This window comes from Thunnus thynnus, chromosome 14, assembly GCF_963924715.1.
Source record: "Thunnus thynnus chromosome 14, fThuThy2.1, whole genome shotgun sequence".
In the NCBI taxonomy this organism is placed as follows: domain Eukaryota; kingdom Metazoa; phylum Chordata; class Actinopteri; order Scombriformes; family Scombridae; genus Thunnus; species Thunnus thynnus.
Genome location: NC_089530.1, coordinates 6,809,409 through 6,833,275, shown reverse-complemented (window position 1 = coordinate 6,833,275; position 23,867 = coordinate 6,809,409). Strand labels below are relative to the sequence as shown.

Sequence of the window (23,867 nt, the reverse complement as noted above, 5' to 3'; positions counted from 1 at the left end):
TCATAAGCTGTGGCCCAATTCTATGCTACATGCTAATTGTGTATATACTCTATACACTAATACTAATAATATATTATGCTATATCTTTATGGTATACTGTTTTTGCAGTTAGTATACAAGAAATTAACGTACTTAAAGCATCTACAACTATTTTTCTGGCCGGTAGGGGGTAAGTGACACTCCAAAACAAATTCAGCGTAAGCCACTACTAAAACCTCCCGTCCTGTTTCCTAAGCCTGTAGAAATATGTACAAGAGATGAAGAGACTGTGTTGTGTTTATTTTCAGAGTTACAGAGAGTTGAGCGAGGCCAGCGAGGGTCCTTCCAGCCTCTTGATCCCTTATGGGGGATGGCGAGGAGCTGGAAGACAGTGAGGTGGAGCTGCCAGAGGGAGAGGAAGGAGAGACAGAGTTAGTTTCAGTCCTTTGGCCCCTTTAATTCTATGTCTCCCAAACGCCAAACCTATGTTTATGGTTGTTTTTACTCAATCTCTGTTCCACTCTCTTGGTGCAAAGGAACGCAGACTTTTCGGTTTTAACCGGTACTGCTTTGGATTTGGTCTGGTTGGAAGCGGCTGCAGGATCATCCATCCCTGGCTGAATCTGTCTGGCTGCTGTTTGAATCACGCCACTTTATAACCTCGGCTGGATGGTGGGCAGGGCGGAGTTCTGGACCATACTTTGACAACACAGGGTATTGCGAAAATAACATCAAAAGGGCTACAGGCAGCACAGTGTGGTTGAGAGTGATCGTACTGCTCAGTGATATCACCTCATAGTGGATATTCATCTTCATCATTAGTAAATATCTAAAGTCTTAATTAAATCACCTTTAACTGAAATAAGAGGAATCATACGTTAATGAAACTGTGATTTTACACTGCCACTGCTAATTAAACCTAATCGAAAGATGACAAAATATTTTTTTTTTAATAAATATTTGATAGTTATTTGTTTTCTGACATGTTTTTGGAGCTTTTTTTTAACACCATCCTCAATTAGTTTTATGTTTATTTTCCAGCTGTGAGTGGCTGTGTGGGAGAACAGTGTCCATCAACAGCACACTTAAAAATCACTTTCTTACTCTGCATGCTGACTGCTTAGAGTATACTTTATTTAGTCACTTTTCCAGTGTGAACACACTCCACACTTAAAACCTGATTAGAACTAGTGTGTTTTATGGATATAAGACAATTATAAAGTTATAAACATTAACTACCATTAGCCACCAAAAGATATAGGTCGGATCAAACGTAAGAGCAAATAAAGCTGTAGCAGTAAAAATTAAATTGAGCAAAGGTGCGTTTTTACTCAGCTTTTCATTTGCAAAAGGTAAGATAGTGTTATTTCTTCTCAAAGTCACATAGTGTGGCTTTTATGTCTGCATCATGGTGTATATTAGTTTGTCACAGTGGTTATACGTCCACAACTTTCCTGAGTAAAGATGGTATCAAAGAGCACAAGAAAAAAAAAAAAAAATCCAATATCTGTAATCTTCAAAAGGATAAATGACAGCTGGAATGATATCTGATTATGTAAATAACCACTCCTCAAGGGGAAAATGTGGTAAAAGAGATGAGGAAAGTGATTAGAGCATCATGGATAGTTAACATCAAGAATGAAAGGGAGGAACAGATTTTGAAGATTTATGGGCCAGGAGTCTGCTGCAAAGTGTAAAGGGGCCTATGAGAGAGCTTTTACGGCTTCAAACTCAGAGAGATGAAGCACACATTTACTTCATCTCATATTCGGCGCAGGCTCGGGGAGCATTACGTGAAACTTAACTGGAATCACACAGAGCTATAATTGAAGAATGATGACTTGTACATTATTAGTCAGTAAGTAAGTAATTTACCTTTATCTTGTTGAAAAGCAGATTCTCCAGACATGGTTTAAACACAGCGGGTGCTGTTATAAGGCCTATTACACCAAAATAGTTCATATGCTCTCTAAGATGCCAGCAGCACCACTAATAACCCACTAATTCTCTTCAGGGTGACATATTTGAAAATGTTCCCTTCTAAAGTCCTGTCAAAGCTCGATTTAATTACCTATCATTTCCAGCGTGATGCTCCGAGTCTCTTATTAGCTTCATCTTTCCAGCCGATAGCCTTTGTCAAAAAATGGAAACACACACACACACACACACACATACTATATACCTCTTTAAATAGACATACTTGGCTTTGGAAAATCTTTCATCTCTGGATAACATACACAAAGAAGAAACTCGACTCCCAAAAGTTTCATGAAATAAGCGCCGTGCTCCAGTAAACTCAAGCTGTCAGCCACTTCAGAGGGAAACAGCATGGCGAGGATTTGTTGATGCCACTGACATTAGCCTTATTGAAAGGACAGCTGTGGAAGGCGGGTGACAAGTCTTAAGCGGTTTTGTTTGGGGGGAGGATTAAAAATAGATTAGGCTTGAAAATACAGCTTCTACCACTGCTGCGTGTGAAAGGCTCACGCGGTGTCAGCGGAGCACTGTATTTATGTCGGTGTGAAGCCGGCATGTCCCCGCTGTGGATCTTATTTAACATCAGATTGTCTGGAATAGGCCTACGACTCAAAGTGACACGGATGATGGGGCAACGCTGTCTGCTCTGAAATCCTCAAACACAGGCTGAGTCTCACTGGATTGTTTCTCTTGAACAACAACCGAGATAAGCAAATTTTATCAGTTTAGTTCAGGGTGTCATGATTTTTTAAAACCAACTCTATTAACAGCTTGCAGTGGAACAAGCAAAACACGCTGTCTGATCATGAGCTATAACTCACGTACACTATGCTTTTTCTTGTTTTTATGTCATATCTTCCCGACTATGACCTTGTTTTTCTCTGTTAGCAGGAAAACTTAGATAGCGGTGGAAGATAGAAGGTGAAATGATGCATCGCTGCAAACCAAGCCGTTCCTTTTCCCTGACCGGCTACTTTTAACTGCCACTGAACTTTCCTCCTCCCTGCAGATTCTGTGAGATTTCCAGCAGCAGCAGCAACAACACTTCCCACATCTGTATTATTCATACATGTCGTCCTGTCGTCCACACAAATTTGTAAATAACCATGTATATTTTATAGGCTTTGTGCAAAAACACTCAATAATTTAACATTTTCCCTCACGCAATAAAAGAGTACACTGGCTAAATTCACACCAGACAGATCTGTTGCTCTGCTGTTGCACTTAATTTAAAGGAACACAAGCGGTGTTATGGCGCACAGTGACTTGACAGTCACTCGAAGCTAATATTCTCAGCCGAATCTTCCCGCTGGAGCAGGAGTGGACGCCTAATGCTAAATAAAACAAGTTCTCCAAATTAAATGACCACATAGGTCGTTTGTATCTGCACTCCAGAACAACCCATTGGAGTGTAAGATGCTGCTTTCCAAAACTGAAATCACTGTTAATAAATAATTGTTTTATGGTGTGACAACGCTGTGGTTAAAGTCTGGTTGGGTTTAGGCACAAAAAACACTTGGTTAGGGAAAGATCATGGTTTGGGTTAAAATGATCACTTGAAATGTGGTTACTACTTCCTGAAATTAGATAATCTTCATCGTCATGGCAACAGTAAACACCGTGTTACGTTTTTAAAAAAATGTAATAACTACATAATTATTACAGTTGCTAGATGGCGTCTGTCACTCAAACGTAACTATAAGTTATTTTTGGTGACTGAATTTACGACCTATAGGGTCTTGGGAGGACATGCTCAAATAAAAACAGTGTTGTGAAGGTGCACCATCAGAGGCAGGGAAGAGGAGGAGGAAAAACACCCTCTTTGCTGGAGAGAGCGTGTCTGACATGCTGTTGTCTACTTTTCCGCTGACTGGGGTTGAATTAGAGCTGCTATCTGCACAGACCTGGCGTGTACTAATGCTCCATTGCAATCAGGAAAAAGATGAAAAGTGTAATGCCAGGGTGTCTTCTCCTCAAATAACTGCCAATTCCCATGTTAGCCCCTCACACACACACACACACACACACACACACACACATCCGTCTGTTTTTAAGCGCTGATTGGAGGTAAAAGGAATTCATGCTGACGATCTCTCTGTCTCTCTCCCTCTTTGGTTTTTTGCTATTCATGGCACACATTTATGCAGTGCACTCGAGTGAGTTTTGCCAGCACAGCAAAGGCTAGCAGTGAGATTCACTTAACAACTTGAGGGCACTGTACAAGCTGGAAGTGTTGTGGAATCTCAGCGTTGCCAATTAACAGAGTTGGGAGGTTTGGAGGAAAAGTTGCTCATTCAGCAAATGGAAATCTGTGATGCATTCTCAAATAGCTGTGTCCTACCAGTCAACTCATTAAAGAAGTGTCAACTTTCCACATAAAGACCTACAAAAATTCCACTGAGTATAAACACAAGTGTGAAAGTGAACACTCTCACATCTATTATTTTAGACGAGAATAAATTATATACATTCAGAATGCAAATTAAATGACTGTGACTGAAACGGCATCTGCTGAGTGAACCTGTGAGTCAGGCACTTGTTCCGTCAATACCACAGGGGTATGTGCTCTCTGCCACTAACGCTAACCATTAACATTATCATACCTTGTGGAGCTCAAATGGCTGTTTTTTTTTAATACGTTCTTGCTCCCTGAATTAGCCACGGTGACCTTTTGAAGCTTTCCCACAAGCCATTCACAGCCTCTCTCCATTCCTTTAATGTTCCTCCCTCCCGCTGCCGTCACTCATTTGTTAGAAGCGGCAAGGAGAGATCAGACACGGAGCCTCGCAGCAGCTGAGGCTTCTTTGGAGCCATATCAGCCTCAACATTTCTTGTCATTCCACTTTGTGTTTGCTGTGCTTATGTCTGTATGATTTCGCCTATTGTTTCTCAAAGGTTTGTGAGTGCGCTTGTGTGTGAGTGGGTGTTAGGTAATGATCGGTTTGAAATGGTGCCTGGCCTTTTTTTATTTTTTTATTTTTTTTAGCAGTGGTGTAGAGAGCTGAGGCGGCGGCCAACCTCAGTGTATCGCAGCCTGAAGGGGGGAAGGTTCTGTCATCTGAGGGGCAACTTTAGCACTCGTGGACTGTGTTTGCTGTGTGTTTGTGCCAGCATTGTTCTCACTTTCATGACGGATGAAAAATCTGCCATATGAGGAACTCAGTGTTTCTTTTCATCATTCCATCTGAGAGTCCTCCTCGTTATTTTAGAGCATGTATGAGCATGCAAGACAGGAAAACACCTTGGGCAGGTGGCACACACAAATTCACTCGTCATTACACTGTTTCCAATCAGTCACATGTGTCTGTCACCATTTTTTAAGCCACCATTTTCTTATTGTATTCATGTCATGTGTCATCAATCATTGGTATTAGTGAGATTTTCATAGGAAACATAAAATACAGACGTCAACAAGCTTTACTATATATTTGTGAATCTGGATGTAAGCTCAAACACAGACACCAGCTTACAGTGTTGATACACATGGATGTGTCCTACTGTTTTAAATAAATTGATCAAGTGGCCTCTCTCTCACACATTGTGGTTGCCTGTTTAGTGCCAAGTTGCTTCTTTTGGGCTTGTTTCCATAGACCTGGTTGATCTGGCAACACCGGCGCTAGTAAGTCACAATAGCTAGATAACTGGCTTGCTAACTGCTGTTGTCAGTTAGCAAGCCAGTCGCTATAACTGGTCTATAAATTTTATGCTAGAGGTGTATGTGCACATGAACTCCTATCTCATTACTGTCTACAAATCATGTTTCTTTTGAGGAGCAGACGGCAGATAGGTTAAATAATAGTGCACAGTGAAACACATACACAGATAAGTACATGTCAGCTCAGAAATGTACGCCGCTGAGGGAGACGACACAAATATTTTTATACACTCACAGCCTCCTGATTTGGCTGGGTGTGGCAACTTCACACAGGGATAAACATGCTTATTTGAAATTCAAAATAAGATTTTGATAACCAAATGGCACGGATTTACATTTTACACTGCCTCATTACTGACAGTGTTATCCTCAAAGAAATAAGTTTTCAGTGTTCATAGATATTACATATTGTAAGAAGACATATCTAAACCCTGAAATCATAAACCTGCTTTAACCAAGTCAGCTTTCTAATCCAGTGTATGTGAAAGAACCAACGGAATAAATAGTCTGATGTTAATTAATCTCAAGCTGCATCCTCAGAAATGGAGACACAAGTGTCCTGAATAACAGCAGCGATTTTAAAAATGATGCAGCTGATCCCAGACAGACGCTTTGATATGCCTTTTGTGTACATATCTTATGCACATGCAGAGGTTGTTTTCTGAGCTTTTCACTGTGTTCCTGCTTGATAATCACTTGATAAACACTCCCTGCCTGCAGTTGTGCTGACAGAGAAAATGCATTGTGTAAGCCCGGGCTCCATATGGGTCTGCTTTATGACACTGATCCAAGTAGAAAATGATGACTCTCATAAAATTAAAGCTCTGACAGCTGAGGCAACAAAAAAAAAAGATCTTTTACACTTAGCAACCTAGGAGAAATGACTTGTTTGAATAATGAAAAAAAGTCATTGCTATTAGTATGGCCTGTGCTTTTAACAGCACAGTTTGCCACCTTCCCTCTTCATCAGTTAAGGGCTGTGACTAAAAGATAATTCTTTTCATTACCTCCTGGACACAGTGAGTGGTTACCAGTGCTATGTCTTTATCTCCAGGGGGAAGGAGTTTGGCCATGACGTAGACTTTATCGTGACCGCACTTGAGACGGGGACGGAAGAGAGTCTGCTTCTCAACGTTATCGATAGACTGAAAGATCAAGTAAGTATGTGGCTTCTTCCTTTTTTATGCACTAACTCACTGAAAGGCGCGTGTATCCCCACAAGTCTCTTCAGTCAGTCAGTTTATTTGAAAAAATAAATAAATAAATAAAGTTGTTAATGTCAAGCAGACAGCTGAGCCGAGCTGGAGTTGAGCTGTTGATGGACTATTGGTAAAGCAAAACACACTTTCAAGTTCCAGGAAATTTTCTCTCATCACTTGGCCACCCTTTAAGGGCAATGCCAATTAATTTATTTAAACTTTAAAGCTGCATTTTGGCACATTTGCATTTTGGCAACTCCTCCAGTCACTACTGGCTGGAGGACAGTAATGAAGATGTTCTGAGCCATGATGTGTGAATCAAGTTCAGAGTTCTACCTTCAGTTTATATTGTTAGTTGGCTCTAACAGTTTAAATCCAAATGAATGGATTTAAGATACATTTTGGAAAAACCACTGAGTGTTTCATGGGTTATTATAGATTAAGCTAAATACAACAGCACATTTTTGTGGACAACATAACAGAACACTGCAGACTACTTTCCTGTACTTTTGTAGTGCTTAAGTGTTGCTTATGGATATTTATACTGCAAGTAGGAGATCAGAGCACTGTTTGAACATTTAATTTTGCACAGAGCAGCCATTTATTTATCAAATTAAAATGTGCTATATCAGCATAGGTATCGTTATTGGGATATGAAATTACCCATATCGGGATGTGAGATTTTGGTCATATCATAAGTTCATGTTCCATCTGTGCCATATCCTGCATGCATAATCAATCACTTTTTAATTAAAACTAGCTTATATCCTACCCTCTTTTAGATGGATACATAATGTACTTTGAGCAGACAGAATACCATGACCATCAGTACAACATAGAGTAATGTAGTCCTGTACAACATGTCCACAAACTACAGCCTTGAATTACAGTAAAGTCAAAATAACAGCTCTTCAGTCTCGATACAAATATAATATTTCAGACCTCACAAGGTAGTATCTGTTACAGGGCTGTGGTTATTGATTGCATTATATTGTACAGGAGCCGGCTACAGCAGCTGTGTGTCAGTTCTAAACTTGGTCTTGTTATAACAAAAGAGTTTATGAAGTGGACATTTATACACCACTAAATTAAATCTAGTTACACCACAAACATTTGTTCTCATGTAGAGTTGAGTTATTATAAATATTTATACCCAGTTACTTCCAGGTGTTGTATAGCTAACGGAAGTAACTGAAAAAACAACAATGTTAGTTAGCTGATATATAATATGTGACAGAGCTCGGCAACAAACACACACAGAAACATACCAACACACAAGTGAAGACACAAGAGTTTGATTTGTGTCTTGGCATATGTTCTGACCCAAAGTTACTGCTGAAAACACCAAACTCAACTTAATTGAAATGGAAAGTCATTTTTGCACACATGCCATGCTGTCAAATGATTTTATACTGTGAATGAATCACTAAAGATGGAAGAAGCGATTGTGAACGGATTTGTCATAATGTCCTTGAATATGGGTATATAATATGATTTAAAATTGATAGCACTATCTGGATATATGAGAAAAACCTAATACATCCAATTCTATCCACTGCAGTGCAAGCTCTCATCAGGTTTTTCCTTGAGTAAAATATGAAGAATTCTTGCATTAAGGGCATATCTCTGACCGCAGCACATGCAGTATGTTTTGCTAATAAGGAATTAAATGGAGTCGGTCACTTTTCCATCATTCACAAATGTGTCCTTGAAAACTTACTGTAGGCTTTTTATAAAGATTTAGAGAAAAAGGTGGTCCAGGTTCCTCCGATTCAGCCGCCTTTAATGGAAAGAAATTGGCAAAAGGTGAGTGAATCAGGTAAAAGAGAAATGGTACAATTTAACAGGTTACTTTGAGAACTTTCAGCAAGGCTTTTAAGGACCATGGGCAGCAGTAGAGACCCCTTAATGGAAAATGGATCCTTTAATGGAAAATGGGCACAAAAAGAGAGGTGTGTGTGAGAGAGGAGGGAAAAGGGAGAAGAGAGGATAAATGTGAAAGAGAGACAGAGAGAGAGAAACAGACAGATAGAGGCTGATTAAAGCAGAGAGAAAGCGAGAATAGAGAGAAAATGTGTAGGCAGGAGATAAAAACACACAGGCGATGTTAATGGCAGGCTATGTTTACATACACATAATGGTTTCATCGCTGGCTGCACTCAAATGATGAAAATTATTTGCTGCTAATATCGCAGTTATATGACAAATATCAGCGCGCTGCAGAAATGTCCAATTAAAACTCAGAGCGTGTAAACACATTTATCTAATTACTGTACCTTAAATTGAGGTCTTAATCACAATTGTGCAGACAAAAGTCCAGCGTGTTCATATTTACTTACATATTAGTTCCATTTTTACCACTGCTTTTACCTCATCCACCTCTCAATCTTAGCAAGAGCATATTTGAATGGAAATTTCAGCAGTGCCGCACCTTTTTAAATTCAAACAAAATGAAAAATCTCAGTTAGTGATACTTTTATTTACACGTGCAGACGCAGTCCCTGGGAGGAAAATATTGCCAAGGCTTTCAAAGTCAATTTAATGTGTGCAAGTTAAACAAATATTGATTAGCTAATTGGCAAACACGGATCAGAAATAAAGGAGTAAACATTCTAATGAAGATATAAATGGAATTGGATGTTTTATTCATCAGTAATGACTATGCCATTTGTGAGCTTTGAGGATCAACAGGTTTTAAGACAGTAGTAGTAGCAGTAGCAGTAAACTTTTTCTCTCCTGCCCCCTGTTTTGGACGATAACACGGCCCCCCTGTCAAAGCATCAGAGCACTCTTGTTTCCTTATCCTTCCCAAATGAATTAAATTCATAAGCCTTTTTCACAGCAGACATTGTCAAACTGTCAGTTGAACTGATGTCGGCTCTGGATCAGTAATACTTGCATTGTGTGTGTCAATATGTGTGCACTCAGTGGCCTCTGCACTCCAGTTTGAGAACCACTGCTTTAAAGGATAGGTTGGCTCCTTTAAAGCAGTGGATAGGTCAGTTTATCTGAATATAAAACTCACATGTCATATTGTCGCAGCTCAGTGAAAACCATTTATCTCCAAACAATTTTGAATTTTTCAGCTGATGGACTAAATGTTCCTTTATGAGATGAGGACATTCTGCTGTTTCCTAAGCAAAACAAACCATTAACAAGCCAAATGGATTAGCTTTAATACGCATTATCATTTTGTCATTTTGGAGATATATACACTGACACGTACGTTGAAAGAGTTGTGGGTCTTTGTAATTGTTTCTCCTCTCCATACTGGCCATGAAGCGATACCTCTATAGACTGACCACACTATACAAGATTGGTGGTAAAATCCACAGTCCTCAATCTGTGGAAAAATGTATTCTAAAGTTCAGCTGAAGGTAATATGAGGCTTCATCAGAGTTAACTGTATCAACTGCTGTTTGCTGGTGTTTTGTTCTGGCAATAAACCCATGACTTCCAGGAAGTATCCCCTTTGGCACTGCTGAGCAAGAAATTACTGTCTATATAAACACAAAGAGGGAATTAGCCACTTTGGCTAACTCAGACTGCTAAAGCCTCACAATAAAGCAGCTCTAGTTCAAGCAGGAAGACAATTATCATTATTATCCAATATTTTCATTGGGATTTTTTTGCAGGCTTTCCCATCATCCAAAGATCATCTTAGCTGGAAAACATTTAAACCACCTTATCTGTTTGGTCTCTCTGCTGTCATTGCAGTCATTGCAGTCTGTGCTGCTTTGCAGCTTCATTCCTCTACCACTCTATTGCCACCAGTGTGAAGGACCTGTCTTTGGTCCATAGAGGGATCTTCGATTGGCTGCTATTTATAGGCCTCCATCCCTATAAATCCATCTAATTGATGAGGTCAACGCCAAAGGTTTTATCGAATATAATTTCTGCATTCTTGTTCATTCTTTGCTAATTGAATTAAGTTTGATGGAAATTTGGAATGCAAAAAGAGGACTATGGATTTTCATGGAGGAACAATTACACTTACCTTTTTAATGTCCATATGGTATGTGAGTTTTGAGTTTTTGTTTTATGTCATGCAGACAGTTGATACTTTTCCATGATGACACTTGTTACAAGGGAACCTGGATCTTTCAGGCCAATGTAAATACATAATGGACAATATCACTTGAACAAAATGACATTCTATAAAAAAAACAAGGGAGGGGGATGTGGAAGGCCTTTTCTTTGTCAACACTGTCTTCTCTCTCAGATAAATGCATAGTTGGAGAGGGTCATGAGAGAAGACAAGTGTTTGATGAAGAGCAGGACCGCGCTGCCTACTATGGCTCTATGGCTGCTAGCTTCTTTTTTTTTTTTTTTTTTTTGTCATCACTGGGTATAAAAATAAATCCCTCCATTCTCTGTCTCTCTTCCTTCCACACCTCCACATGCCTCTGCTCCTTCAGAGGTCCTTCCTGACAATAATTACCTCCTACTTACTGTATGTTATCGTGGAGCTTTCACCACTTGCAGCCATTTTTGTTCACTATAGGTAGAGAGAGCGAGGTGAAGGTGCGAAAGCATGTGTGAATGCGTGGGAATAAGGAGTAAGGATGGATGTGAATTAGGTGGGTAAGGCAGGTGTTAAAAAGGCTTTAGGAGCTTAAGAAGGGACAGCATGATACGGCCGGAAGCTTTCTTCTCAGCATGCTGGATGGAACAGGGATGGAGAGGGACCGGTCTGCAGGGACGAGGACACAAGAGACAGTGATTAAGTGGAGGTAGCAGAGGTTGACTCTAAGTCGTGTAACCTTGTCATCTGCAATCGAACCCCCAGGGGCCCACGTGTCTTCACTCAGGCCTAATATCACGGGCAGTTCCTGCAACCCCCTCCTTCCCCCCTCCCCACCCCTTAGCGTACCCCTCTCCAGCCTGCAGGGAGTTAAAAATACATCTATCTAGAAACGTCCTTGTAAAAATGGGTTCATCATTTTTCCCCCTCCTCCTCCTGCTGATATTCTGAAAGCATAACTTGGGGGCAGAGGCAAGGTCAGCTACCAGCTTCAGTGGCAGACAGATGAGATTCAGCTTGGCCCTGGTAATAGCAACAGAGAGACAGAGAGACGGAGAGGGCCATGTTTCATCTACCATCCATCTATCATCTCTGTCTCTAAATACTGTATAAGTGCTGCTTTCTGAAGCTCTGTATGCATTGCCGCCATTATAATGCGATTCAGCTCGGTTTTATTGTTCCGCATTCGGTCCGAGTCAATGCGGTTAGGGATCCGAGAGTTTTCCCTTTGGTTGAATAAACGCTTCAGGCAGAGTTGCCCATACAGCTGAGGTTATTTTGCAGTCACATGGAGTTAGTCACTTTGAGATCTAAATAAAATCTGAGCAGTAATGGCTACTTCATAGGATACCCATACACACACACACATATGCAGACAGACACAAACACACAGACTTCTGCATTTTAATTTCAGTGATCAGTCTCTTTCATTCAAACTTCATATCAAAGTCAAAACGCAGTTCAAACGGTCCCGGCCAACACACGCTAATCTGCAACTTGAAGGCAGGTTTTGAAGTCTCTCTCTGTGAGTCAGAGAAATTGCGAGATGAGATCAGAGTGCCTCGAATCCCTGACAACATTGCGCTTGTCCTCTGGATGCAGGTGGCCACGACGGCTGCTGCGACCACTCATCACGCTCTTAAGAAAAGACCCTGAGTAAATAATCAAATAGAAAAAAAAAACACAGCTTTCAGATCACAATTTCAAAAGTCATGTTCACTTGACTTTTTTTTTTTTTTTCCACGCTCAGAGGAGAAGCTTTGGGGAAAAGATTATCTTCCCGCTGTCCTCCTCTGTAATTCCCTCTGTAAACAGTTCTGGTGGAATAAGCTTACTCTCAGATGCTCGCTGACATTACCTGCTGCGTAGGCGATGATTACAGAGCGCTATTGGGCTAAACAGCCCCCGGCGATGCTGAGACGGTAACTTCATGACATCCTGTTTTTATGGTGGATTTGTGAGTGTATGTGTGTCAGAAAGAAAGAGAGAGAGACCAAGAGGAAGCAGTGCGACTGTTAATGTAGGTGCGTAGGCAGGAGGGCCGCAAACCTCATTGAATGAAGGGCATCTGTATTCAGGTACTTAATGGTCTGTGCAACTGTCACCATAACTCATTAATACTTTTCTCTGAAGGCATCCATATGATTCAAGGCTGAAAGAAATGTACTGCCAGGAGGGACTGAAATATCTGCTGGAATGAGAAGTGACCTACATTTGCGGCCTTATGTATGGGATGGGCTGCAGACCTTCTCCCACAACTTGTCTCAAGTGTGGCTTGGGGGAATTTTAATTTCAGATTAGTCAGTATTTAAGTGCTTTTATGCCGTCATTCTGGCCTCATTATCTAAGTGGGAACTGTCACTGCCTTTAGCTAAGCTATTACTGAATGTAAAGGGGACTTTAAGAGTCCCTCTCCCTGCCTATTATTGGAAGGTGAATGGTTATCTGTAATTGCAGAGGGAGAGCGGTCCAGGGGTGCAGCAGTGGGTGACATCGGGAATTTTCGCCTGCAACTGTGCCACAAATGAGTCCCACCCAGAAGACAATTAGAGGAGTGAAAGTGAGAAGGGAGGCTGGCGATTTCTTTTAGATCTGCTCCCCACGTGTCACTCAAGTTTTTCAGCGTCACCACCTTGGATTTCTCAGTACTTTCTTTCTCAGTGCCCACTGGAAAGCGCTGTCCTCATCTGATAAGTTGTGCGGGTCGATGGTCGGGCAGGACTGTTAAGTAGAGGCTATTGGGGCTATGCTGACAGGGTGTTTAATGTTTTGTGATTAACCTCAGTCATCGGTTGGACAGGCAGAGTGGCTACTTGCTGCACTTGCTTCCCCAATTATTGCTCTTTAAGGAGAGTGCAGCAGATTTATGGCCACTGAGAGGAGAGTAGTATCCCAACAATTACGCTGGGTGCTGGAATTAAATTGACAATTTGTAATCTTAATCGCCTCAACACTCCCGCATCCAGGGAGAAGCATAATCAGCCAGGGCGAGGCGTGGAGAAAATCAATTCACACGCATTCTCCCTCTTTTTCTGTCTTTCCCACTATCTACTCATATACCTATTTCTTACTTTCTTTTACAGATTCAACCCTGTACTCTAACTCTCTTGCACTCACTCCATTTCACTCCTTTCTACACTTATGGCTTTGTTTCCCATCAGTGGTCCCCTCTCCTTCTTTCTCTTCAACACACTGACATCTTACTTGGCAGAGATTTCCATTATCTGAGGAGTGGAGCCATTTACCAGGGAATGGGCTTCAGCCATCGACTATGGCTGACTGGAGGCGCTTCTCTCTATTGGATCTAACACTCAACCATCTACTTTTTTCACCACTCAAATTAGACTGATGACAAGTCTGACCAGATGTTAACACAGTGGTCTATGTCCTTTTTCTGCCGTCCAAAGCCCTTTACCTCTGCTTCCAGTCATGACAATAGTTGCCACATTTTTTCAAGCTTAGTTTAACCAACCAAAATGACGTTGCTCTTGATTTAATCACTGAGCATCTTATTGTGATGTATTCATTTTACAAATTTCAACATGAGTCTCTGCTACATCTCAAAGCTGGCTTGATTTTTCCATCAATTACTTTGTGATCATACAGTATGAGTTTTTAAAAAATATGAAAATAGACAAACTACGTGTTCAAACTGCTGTAAGAAGATTTTCCCAAAAAAACCTTTGGACAAAATACAAACAAACATGGAATCAAGACAGCCAGTTCTGGAAGTGGTTCCGTAAGGCTCTAAATATAGGCACAGCAGTGTCAACAATGTCAGCATGCTAAAATGATCATAATGTCAATGCTAAAACATGCGGATATTAAGCTGGTATAACGGTATAACCATCTTAGTTTTGTGTTGTAGCATGCTAACACATTAGCACTCAACACAAAATAGTTAATTGTAGTATTAGCTCATGAACCAAAATTTTTACCTGATGGTGGCGCTAGAGGAAAAGGGGATCACCAAAGTCCTCCCAATTCATTCTAAAGGGGGACATAAATGTCTGTATCAGATTTCATGGTAATCCACCCAATAGTTGTCAAGACATTTCACTAAAAAGTGAAAAAATGTGCCAAACAACAATCAAGGTAGCCAGTTGCACTAATCTCCTGGCCAGAGCTATATCACCTAAGTAACAAGAGGGTGCAGGCTTTTCTTTTTACAAACATACCACAAATCAGACCATCCACCAGGGCACTCTATATTATACTCAAAGAATTCCTCTCATTCCTCAAATGACTATTTTAAATACCTACACTATCTTCATTTACAGAAACCTTAATTCAACCATTTTCAATACCTCCTGGCTTATATCTAAGTTGCCTTTTATCTTCAAGATTAGGAAGAATGTGCATTAAAGCAAATAATAGTGCTCATGGAAAGCATTTTATATGAATTGCATTGAGATTTTAAAGGATCTTATGATTCATTGAGGAGCAGAGAGGTGCTCTGTGATTGGGCTGCTGCATTAAAGTACAGCATCTGGCCACAAATGATCCCAAGGTTTTCGAACAAGGGGCTGGTTCCCCTGTTCAGGAACTGTTCTCATTTTATCTGTCAAATAAGAGGGTGGCATCTTCCAGTAAAACCCCATTTACTTAAATGAGTGAATGAAAATTACTTATTTTGTAGATTTACAACACAGGATGTCTTCAGACTTTCCGCAGCCAATGTGTGACAGCAGTTTTTTTGATTGGCTGGAGAAAAGTGGAGCTGATGATCTCATAAAGAATAAATCAAGCCATGAAAACATTTTAATGTAACTGTCCTTTTTGATCAAAGTTTAGACCTTGAGCAGTATTCCAGTAATCGAGTCTTTTTAAACACAAATTTTAAAATATTGCCAGTCAGTGACACAGAGATGAACATGCAGGCTTTTACATCCTCTCAGCTTAATTGCTGCAATGCTAATAAGGCATGACTCAGATCTGGAAAAATACTCAATGCTTTTGACCACGACTAAGGGACCATAATAATCCAAATGTGGCATCTTATTTTGGAGTCAACAGTAAACTGATCAAAGACTTTATTGATCACTTTTAAGGCTTCCATATTATATGTAATAACTTTTAACCTTCTATCAGCTAGTGTGCAAGCTCTGATCCTCAGATTGAGCTCTTTTTGGCTGCTCTGAAGTCTGGGCTAAAGATGAAAGGTGACCGGGTTTTTGCTGTCAGGACCCTAGGGTGCTCACTTGAGCAAGACAGACTGGCTGTCCTCCTTAAATTCACTTGCTAAAACCCCTGCAAAAAAACCTTTTAATAATTTTAGTTGAATGATTTATACAAAGTTTAACTTTTATCTTATATCTGTCCCATAATTGATACATTGAAAGCTGTAGTTTAAAGAGGCACTAGCTTGGTCTTCACTGTGAAAACAACTTAAATCACAACTCAGGCCTCTGTGAAAAAGTGATAAAAAGATGGATAATATGAAAGCCGGGCCCATCAGTTTTTCATTCACTTTCGATTGTGGGTATAAAGCATCACAGACAGTGTGACTTAGTGACCTGATTCTCTCCTCCTCCTTTTCACCAGGGTATCCTGCTCTACTGTGACTACCAGGCCTCCACCTTTGATATGTCGAAGCTTCCCAACCACAGGTTTGAGGCCATGGACCAATTTGCAAAGGGCTTCCTGATCCTGCGTTTGGAAGGCAGCCAAGTGGACGGAGGTCTCAACTGTGCTGAAGGGGACAGCAGGGGCTGGAGGGCAGTGCGCGTGGACTTAGTGTCGCCACCGATGGATCGTTATGCCTTTGCTCTCCTGGGCTGGACCGGCTCCAGGGTATGAAGGATTATAGAGATTGATTGACAGTAAAGAAGCTGCAGGTGGAATCCATGAGTAGGAAAAAAGTAAAACAGAGAAGTTACTGTATTTCAGGATTAATCATTTCTTGTTTATACTGACATCTTGTCATAAAATAGTGCTTGGGCAGAAGAACATCAAGGTCAAGGTGGAGTTCTTGTTTTTTTTTACTAAGAGGAACTTTTTAGACAGTTAATATACCTTCAGATATACTTTGAAAGTTTAGTCAGTAATATGGAGAAATACCAGAAGTGTCTGATATCTTCTTGCTCATGACATAAATAGGAATAAAGTCCTCCGGAAGATAAATTGCTTTCAGGCATCACAATTTCCTTTCAATGCCATAAAAACAGGCAAATAAAACAGATATTTGGTTTCAGACTATTGATTCTTTTCTTCCACAGCAGTTTGAGAGAGACCTGAGGAGGTACGCTCGATTTGAGAGGCGGATGCTTTTGGACAACCACGCCCTGTTCGACAAAACCAAGGTACTCAGTGCAGCATTACACACAACAACTGCAACTGATTTCCCACTCAGTTGTCTCATAACATACAAAAAGGCAATTAAGATTTATTCCATATGATTTAGTGGTGTGGCTCAATGGATGGTCTTTTTGGTTCGTGCTATTGGCATTTGGTTCAGAGTGAAATATCTCGAGTATTGAAGGATCACTAATCCTCTGTTGGCTTGAAAGGTGGTTGGTTACAACATAATTCAACTTTTAAGTTTTCACAGTGGAGAAAAATGATCAAAACATCCATAGAAACTTCTATAACCACTGAAGCATAATCCATTTCTCTGCTGTCCATCTTTTCCTTTCATTATGTTCCTTCAATATGTTCCAATCACTAATATTTTCATTAAAATATGCCAGAATAAGGCTGGATATGCTCCTTCTTTTCTCTGAAAAGAATGAAATGAGTAGAAGCACAGGAATTATTGTACTGTAATAAACCATGTCATCAGTGAAGAATATTTTTTTTTACTATTTATTATTACTTTTAAATTTTTAAATGTATTTCTTTATTCTTTTAATTATTTGTTGGTTTGAATCCTACTTTGAGGGCAGGGACTACTTTGTGTCTAAAGGTAACTACACATCTGAATGGATAAATATGACCTGAGGAGTTGCCCAAGGCTCCATTCAAGGTCCTTCTCTGTTCATCTATATGTTCCCACTGGCTCAGATTATGGAAAACAACAAAATATGTTACCATGATTACCATGATGACCCTATCATCAGGGGACTATTGTCCAATACAAGCACCGAATAAGTGCATTGAACAAATAAATGATTAGATATGTCAGAATTTTCTTCAATTAAACAAAGAAAAAACTGAAGTAATCGTTTTTGGAACCGAGGAAGAACGATTAAAAGTCAGCGCCCAGCTTCAATTTATAATGTTAAAAACCACAAACCAAGCCAGCAATCTTGGTGTAGTCATGGACTCAGACCTGAATTTCAACAGCCACATTAAGACAATTACAAAGTCAGCCTATTATTACCTGAAGAATATATCAAGAATTAAAGGACTTACGTCTCAGCAGGATTTGGAAAAACCTTTCCATGCGTTTATCTTCAGTAGACTTGACTACTGTAGCGGTGTCTTTACAGGTCTCACTAAAAAATCGATCAGACAGCTGCAGCTGATTCAGAACACTGCTGTTTGAATCCTCTCTAAGACCATGAAAGTGGATCATATAACTGCAGTTCTCAGATCTTTACACTGGCTTCCTGTCTGTCAAAGAATTGATTTTAAAATACTGCTGTTGATTTATAAAGCACTGAATGGTTTATGGCCAAAATACATTTCTGATCTGCTGCTACGTTATGAACCATCCAGACCTCTCAGGTCGTCTGGGACAGGTCTGCTTTCTGTTTCCCGAGTCAAAACTAAACATGGAGAAGCAGCATTTAGTTAATTTAATTAATAGGTAATGTGATTTTTACGGACGCCAGGGAGAGACGGTGTTTGACATGAACGAGAGATTAATTTCTCCTTTGTGGCAGTGAAGACAATACATAGGTTTGTGGATAACTGTCTATGTTCAGTTTCATTCGATATTCAGACCTGACAAACAGTAATGTTAGCGATTATAACAGCACCATAACAGCAGGGCTATAACTATGTACTGGCACCCCCATGACACACAGTGGGACAACCTCTTGTGGGAGAGATGATAGCTCAGCTACAACATAGATACCCACACAGTCACTCTCTCAAAGGGGCATATAAATGTGTTTCTAGTGACTGTCAAAACTCTGCCAGACTCCCTGTCATTCCAGTGGAGAAACAGGAAGCAGGACACTAGCTGCTCATGGCTGGTTAGTTCTGACTTAGCACTGACCCTGCTCCTCTGTTACATTTTTACAAAGTCACTGGAAGGAGGATTCTAGCAGAATTTGAGGGTGAACACCATTTCCCAGGAGGCAGAGAGACAGAGTCAGATACAAACATACTGTAGAGTCATAGAGAAAGCATGTGAGACTAAATCCATCAAGAGTGAGAGAAAAGGCCATCTGATGGGTGTTTTCCATAGACTATACTACGAGGGGGGATTTGCTGCAACATCTAGGCCTCTGTGTGTGTGCTTATGTATAAATCTGAATACTAAATTACTGCCAAGGCTCTGGTCCTCAAAGGTTATGGGAAGGATTAGACCAATGTGTTGGACTGCGGCTGCATGAGAAAAGTTAGACCAATTATCTCAAATTATTCAGAGCAATATGTGTTTTCACTCTGAGTGAGCAGAAAGTTGATACTGGAGCGAGAGCAACTTTTTAAATTATTATAATTATTATTAGTGTTTATTGAACAAGGATCATGCACAAAAACATTCATCTCAAAATGAGAGGAGATGATTTATGCCAGATGTAGCTATTAGCTAATTTCCATCTTCAGTTCTCCCAGGGCAGGTACACAGAACAATCACCAGACACTAAAAACATTCATTTACATGCAACACCATTACATAGTCTGTATCATTCTAACAATTGTACAGACAAATCTATCAGCACACATCGACATATAAATACCAGCACATTTATCCAGTACATTTTTCAATCAATTATAGTACGGTGCTTGGTGGGAAGTGGACAGGGTTTGGCGGGCATGATGCAGTGCAGTACTCCATCTCACACACACACACACACAAATGAATGTGAAGTTTACATGAGTACATCACAGCAAGTTGAGTGAAGAAAATACATCTTAATGTTTCAATATATGAAAGTGCAAGCTTGTTACCATAAAGGTAATTGCATCGGGGAGTTCATGGTTCATTCACACGTTTCAAAATTAAATAAACCACATCTTACCTTACACACAGCACTGGAGGAAAAATCTATTTACACCATAACTCATGCAATTTAATAACCAGCAAACTCTTGCCTACAACGCTAGAGCTAATTAGGTTTCTTTAGGAACAACTGGCCTTTTGTGCGAATCATGTCCTTCCTTGGCTTTAACAGGGATAAAACTGTCAGTAGTGTGTGTGTGTGTGTGCAGTGTGTTTTCTTCCAGTAGTGGAAAGTCTCAAGCAGTGGTGGTGATACTATATGTGAAGGTGGGCTGTCATAATTGGTAACCTATAAAAAAATCAGACCTTCAGTCGTGGCACATGAGATATTTTTAACCATGCAGAGAAGTCATGCTCCACATGTGAAAATCAGTTTTGACAACGGGTGTGACGAGCTCTGAGACAGGGGTGACAGATGACACTGATTTGTGTATTTTCCATGCAGAGAGTAACAAGTAAGGGTTTGAATACCATGTAATATAATTAGGAGACCAAGAAAGGACAAGAATTTGTTTGAAATCTGTTGATCAATGGGTCCACTTGCAGGCTTTGTAGTTAATTCAAGACATTTGTATGTTGAACATCAGCTGGAATTGCACAACCTCAGCATTTTTTTAATCCACACGAGACTCTGATTTACAGCTATCAGACAGAGAGAAACTCTCCTTACCAAACCTTTTCCACTACACAAACCTAAAACTGCATTTCTACCACATCTGAAGATCTGAAGGCAAAGTATTAAAAAATGACAGCTGTTTTACACAGTTATCTTGTTCCATTTTATAGTTTACAGTTGCTCAGTTTTGACCTACAGAGATGAAGAGAGACCAAAAACAACAGGGCCCTCATTTCCAAAGAAATGATGCAGCTGCTGCTGGGTGTGTTATGTTTTTTTATTTCAGCTTTAGTATGTCAGTGACTATTACACAAAATTTATATCCATTGCTGAGCCAATTAGCTAATTAGTCTGTTGACAGAAAATTAATTGCCAACAATTTTGATAATCAGTTAATCACTTAAATAATTTATTAAGCAAAAATCTACTTTCTTGCTTCTCAAACATGAAGCTTAGCTGCTTTTCTTTGTTTTATATCTTGAACTGCTGGTCAGACAAAGTGAGTCCTTTGAAGATGTCACCTTGTGCTCTGGGAAATCGTGCCGTTGTTTGCAATTTTCTGACATTTTATAGACTCCAGTAAACAAGTAATTGATATTTTTAGCCATGCAGAGAAGTCATTTTCCACATGTGAAAATCTGCGCTGAAAACAGGTGTGATGAGCTCGGAGGCAGGGGTGACAGATGGCAGCGACTTCATGCAGAGAGCAACAAGTAAGGGAGTTTGAATATCATGTAGTATAATTAGGATATAGCTACATGAAGGGCAAACAAATGCAAGTTTGTTTGAAATATGTTGATCAGTGAAGCCACTTGCAGCCTTTGTAGTCAATCCAATTTATTTTTATGTTGTGGAATTTCACAACCTCAGCTTCCTTTTTATCTACGCGACTCTCTGATTTACAGCTTTCAGAAAGTGAGATACACCCCTGAAAGTACATGAGCCTCAGTGTAAACTTTGAAAGAGTACTGACATGACTCCTCAGCTGAAGGACTCAATTATTCAGCAGGGAAAAGTTTATAGTACTGACAAGACGACAACAAAAATTCCAGGGAACCATCAATCTTTGCGACAGGCACCTCCAAAGCTTGTGTTTATCCTGTCCCCGTGACTATTCGTTGCATCCTAAGGCACCCCATCTCATTTCCAATGCATAGGGCAGAGCGGCAAGCCGTTTGAGTTGTGAGCGGAGAGGGACAAGGATGTAAGGCGTATCAGTGTGCGGATCGACAGAGGAGACACCCTGTCACTGCAACGTCCCGTCAGCCGCTCCCTGGGGACGGAGGTCAGAGTCCCGGGATCACTGGGTGGCAGCTTCCTGACAGATTTTATACACAACCAGCCAACTCAGATGGTGTTTATTCAAATGCAAGGGCAAAGCCAGGCTTGCTGACAGTGCAGCCATCCGTGCACTGGAATGGACAAGGGGAAGTCACACAAACTCACAAACAAACAAACTCACATTCAGACCTTGCATATGTTCCGACGTGATCTCATGGGGTGTCATATTAATAGCACACCACTTTTAGGACATTTAAACTTTGCGTGTGTCATTTAACGCCGTTGGTTAGGTTTAGAACCACATGGATAGGGAAACCAGTCTGGTTCACTAGAGTCTGATGAGGTAAGAAGGTAGCCTACATCAAACACGATGAGGAAAAGTAGAATCTATAAAAAGAGAAGGGTGAGGAAATGTGACTACTACAGGAGATTTACAGCACATAACCATCAGCTTTTTGGAGATTTAAAAGTAGTGAAACAGGCCAAACTATTTATGCACACACACACACACGCTTGCTTAAGCGGCATCATTACTTCCCCGGCTAGTTTCAAGGTCAGCAGAAAGCTTAACAGGGTACATTGAGAGAGAATCGCACGGCAGTGTGACCCGTTTTTCATTCTGCGCTCTACATCACAGCCATAATTAACGTAATGAAGATCAATTAACTGTCCCGGTGTCTGTCCTGTCACCGCCTTCACACAACGCTGACTGTTCCCTCTGTTCACTCTCGCTTCGCCCTGGGCAGAAGAGGAGGAGGAGCAGTGTCCCCCCTTTTTGTCCGCACTCACTGCCAGGCCCCCGTTCTTAATTGGTTCGACGTATGGCTGAGGACAGTGCGATAATGGCGCTTTCATCTTTTCCGTGTCCCCTCTAATTGGCCAGTGGTTTTGGAGCCATTCAGCCCTGCTCGTGTGACTGGTGTCAGGGAAAAGGGGAGCACTGAGGACTGATGTCTGATTAAAGGGGAGACATCTCAACTGAGGACCAAAGACGGTCATTTAGAGGACTTTAATCTTGTGGGCTTCAGAGAGGCTCTCAGCGGATACAAGCTGGTCTCCGTCTTATTATAAAATGCTTAAAAAAAGATTAGAAGGCTATACTCAAGCTAATGATCTCCTCTCAATTAAGGACAGGCTCAGGGGGAATCCTTGAGTCAGTGTGGGAGGAGGCTTGACAACTGTCACATACAGACACAATGACTTACAGTTCATGCACACCAATCACGTTTCCAATTTGATGCATTCACTGTGATCCAGTTTGCCTGCACAGGTGAAAATTGTGTCATCTGAACACTAGTGGCAACAGAAAAACGGCAGTGAAATGGCTGAAAGTGCAGGTTCAGGTTCTATAATCCAAACCAATTACATCCACCGACCCCACAACACCAGGCTTTATGTGTATCAGGAGATGGATGTTGACAGCTGGAGTTCCTCATGCTCATAAAGCCTCATATAACAAAATTAACTGACTATGACCCGTGATAAGGACAGATATGATGCTGTCGAGCACCATTTCCTACCCCTTGAGAGAAAACACAGCCATGAGATGCTAAACTAAATTCTACATTTGTTTCGCCCTCACCACTTCCCTGCAAATCCTCCTGTTACCAAACCCTATAACATGGCAGTGTGACAGTTTACCATAACCTTTGCTGCTGTGTTTTTTTGTTTGTTTGTTTGTTTTACCAGATAGTCCTAGGAGATTAAACTAAATCAGGAGCAGGAAGTCCATTTTGCTTTTTTGCAATATCTGAAGAACTGGTAAGATCAGGCAAATTGTTTGAGATGCAATTTTCGCACACAGTGACAACAAACAGAGTTGTTATGTTGTTCTTTGTGCTTTACTGTTACTCACTTGTGACATGCAGAGAGACTGGAAACACCAGAACAACTGGTCTCTAAAATAGCAACAATCAAGAGCATTTCATGATTGTTCATTTCTGCATCTGAAATTTCCACCCAGTCCTAAAATTATTAGTTGATTAAGTTTGTCAACGGACAGAAACTTAATTGATTAATGA

General features: G+C 40.6%; 1 protein-coding gene across 1 annotated transcript in view; it reads left to right on the top strand.

Moving 5' to 3' along the window:
• The window catches only part of dntt (deoxynucleotidyltransferase, terminal), an 82,370-nt gene that overhangs the window by 33,644 nt on the left and 24,859 nt on the right, over positions 1–23,867 (top strand). Inside the window, exons 8-10 of the mRNA XM_067609473.1 lie at positions 6,666–6,768; positions 16,379–16,627; positions 17,053–17,136. Of these exons, the coding sequence (XP_067465574.1) occupies positions 6,666–6,768; positions 16,379–16,627; positions 17,053–17,136 (436 nt within the window). The remainder of the gene's footprint in view (positions 1–6,665; positions 6,769–16,378; positions 16,628–17,052; positions 17,137–23,867) is intronic.